Here is a 2,899-nt window from a genome sequence, read left to right as displayed (position 1 = left end):
AACGAACAGTTCTGCAAGGTGCAATACACAAAACAGAAAAAAATACCCACCAAGCACAGGTGGGAATGAGGCTACCTAAGTATGGTTCTCAATCAAGACAACGATAGACAGCTGCCTCTGATTGAGAACCACACCAGGCCAAACACCTTAGAAATACAAACATAGAAACACAACATAGAATGCCACCCCAACCACGGCCCTGACCAAACCAAAATAAGACATAAACAAGGAACTAAGGTCAGGGCGTGACACCCAACTTATTGGGAAGCTTGTGGAACGTTTGACCCAAGTTAAACAATTTAAAGGCAATGCTACCAGATACTAAATTGAGTGTATGAAACTTCTGACCCACTGGGAATGTGATGAAAAGAAATAAAAGCTGAAATAAATCATTCTCTCTACTATTATTCTGACATTCACATTCTTAAAGGAAAGTGGTGATCCTAACTGACCTAAGACAGGGAATCTTTACAAGGATTAAATGTCAGGAATTGTGAAAAACTGATTTAAATATATTTGGCTAAGGTGTATGTAAAACTTCCGACTTCAACTGTACATATCACTTGGTGACGATTTAAATCTTGACGATTATACGCGACACACATAGCGTCCTGGCAGACAAAAACCCCTCCTCCAAGAAAGCTCTCTGCTCTACCAGACCCTGACCGTGGACCTGTCCACATGGACCCACACCACCTGAACACTTGTTTGAGTAACGCAGACTGATATTGTATTTCAAGCCCACTCTTCACATTCCATAGACCGAATTATTTACCATTAACTTATTTCTTACCAGAAGTCAGTCATGGTCTTTAAAAGAGTATTTCTCTGTCTCGGTAATACAGATAGGGTTATGGAATGAAGGAGTGGGAGGCGTTTAAACAGAGAGTCGAAAGGTGAGGATGCAGGTGTGCTTTTAACACACTCCTCTTTTTCCCTTGCACACACATACAAACACACACACACATAGTATGCACACACACACATATGCAATGCACATACCCAGGTGCACACACAGACAACAAGACAATTTCCTCTTAGATCACTGAGATGTTCTCTTGATCTGTATTTATCTATTTCATAATAATTATTMGTTTTTTTGGATCAGACATTATGTATTTTATCACAATTTCCACAAAACTYTCATTACCGCAACAGTTTTCAAACTCAAAAAAATATATAAACAAASGGCTGTTTGAGAATAATAAAACATTTACTTAACTAAGGACTACTCCTCTAGATGATGCATCGTGGGAGAATAAAACTTTATTGAAAAAACGATTGGAGATTTTGCAGGAATTTGAAAAAGCGTTACGGTAATGAGACATGTTCACAAAACGCTGTGTTTGTACGTAATAAATATTATAGTTTTATGTACACTTCAGCTAGTATACAGTACCTTTATGATTTATGAACAAACTACAGCAAGATATTTTGCTATAGGTTACCTGCCAATCCCTCTGTTTAGATATCCATTGCTATAGGTTACCCTCTAGTCCCTCTGTTTAGATATCTAGCTATAGGCTACCCTCTAATCCCTCTGTTTAGATATTTGATGCTATAAATTACCCACCAGTCCCTCTGTTTAGATATCTAGCTATAGGTTACCCTCTAATTCCTCTGTTTAGATATCTGGTGCTATAGGTTACCCTCTAATCCCTCTGTTTAGATATCTAGCTATAGGCTACCATTGTCAAAGGTATGTACAGGAGGCGAAGTCAGGTGCAGGAGAGCCGAGTGTAGTGAACAGGCACACTTTTATTCTGTTCCAAAATACACAGCACATAAAAACAATAACGTGCCAAAAACACGGAACATGGCAAAAGTAAAGCGCCCGACAATAATCCACAATACCAAACAAACAATTACACAAAAAGACATGATGGGAAACAGAGGGCTAAATTCATGTAGAATGATTAGGGAATGAAAACCAGGTCTGTATAGGACAAGACAAAACAAATGGATATATGAAAAATGGAGCGGCGATGGCTAGAAAGCCGGTGACGTTGATCGCCGCCCGAACAAGGAGAGGAGCCGACTTCGGCGGAAGTCGTGACAACCATCTAATCCCTCTTTTTAGATATCTGGTGCTATAGGTTACCCTCTAGTCCCTCTGTTTAGATATCTGGTGCTATAGGTTACCCTCTAGTCACTCTGTTTAGGTATCCATTGCTATAGGTTACCCTCTAATCCCTCTGTTTAGATATCTGGTACTATAGGCCTCCCGGGTGGCGCAGTGGTCTAGGGCACTGCATCGCAGCGCTAGCTGCGCCACCAGAGTCTCTGGGTTCGCGCCCAGGCTCTGTCGCAGCCGGCCGCGACCGGGAGGTCCATGGGGCGACGCACAATTGGCCTAGCGTCGTCCGGGTTAGGGAGGGTTTGGCCGGTAGGTAGGGATATCCTTGTCTCATTGCGCTCCAGCGACTCCTGTGGCGGGCCGGGCGCAGTGCGCGCTAACACAGAGGGGGAGGTGCACGGGTGTTTTCCCGACACATTGGTGCGGCTGGCTTCCGGTTGGAGGCCCGCTGTGTTAAAGCCAGTGGGGCTTGGGTCTTGGGTCTTTGTGCTTCGGGGGACGCATTGCTTTCGACCTTTGTCTCCCTCTCACCTGAGCCCGGAGACGGGAGTTGTAGGACTGGAGACACAGATAGTAATTACTAGCGATTGCGATACCCGCAAAATTGGGCGGAAAGGGGGTAAAAAAAAAAAAAAAAAAGATCTGGATACTATACGGGTACCTTCTCGTCCTCTTTTTAGGATATCTGTGTGCTATAGGTACCCGTCTAATTCTATATGTTCTTTAGATATTCCATTGCTATACGGTTACACTCTAATCTTCTGTTCTAGATATCTGGTGCTATAGGCTACCCTCTAATCCGCTTCGTTCTCACGCTATCGG

At 43.2% G+C, this 2,899-nt stretch overlaps 1 protein-coding gene across 1 annotated transcript in view; it reads right to left on the bottom strand.

The window, feature by feature from the left end:
• The window catches only part of LOC112074269 (laminin subunit beta-2), a 26,136-nt gene extending 25,329 nt beyond the window's left edge, over nucleotides 1-807 (bottom strand). Inside the window, exons 1-2 of the mRNA XM_070440455.1 lie at nucleotides 794-807; nucleotides 667-673 (exon numbers count right to left, since the gene is read on the bottom strand). Coding sequence (XP_070296556.1) covers nucleotides 667-673; nucleotides 794-807 — 21 coding nt within the window. The remainder of the gene's footprint in view (nucleotides 1-666; nucleotides 674-793) is intronic.
• Between the last annotated feature and the right edge of the window lie 2,092 nt (nucleotides 808-2,899).

The sequence above is a fragment of the Salvelinus sp. IW2-2015 genome, unplaced genomic scaffold (assembly GCF_002910315.2).
Source record: "Salvelinus sp. IW2-2015 unplaced genomic scaffold, ASM291031v2 Un_scaffold2554, whole genome shotgun sequence".
NCBI classification, from domain to species: Eukaryota; Metazoa; Chordata; class Actinopteri; order Salmoniformes; family Salmonidae; genus Salvelinus; species Salvelinus sp. IW2-2015.
This window is presented reverse-complemented; position numbering and strand designations above follow the sequence as displayed.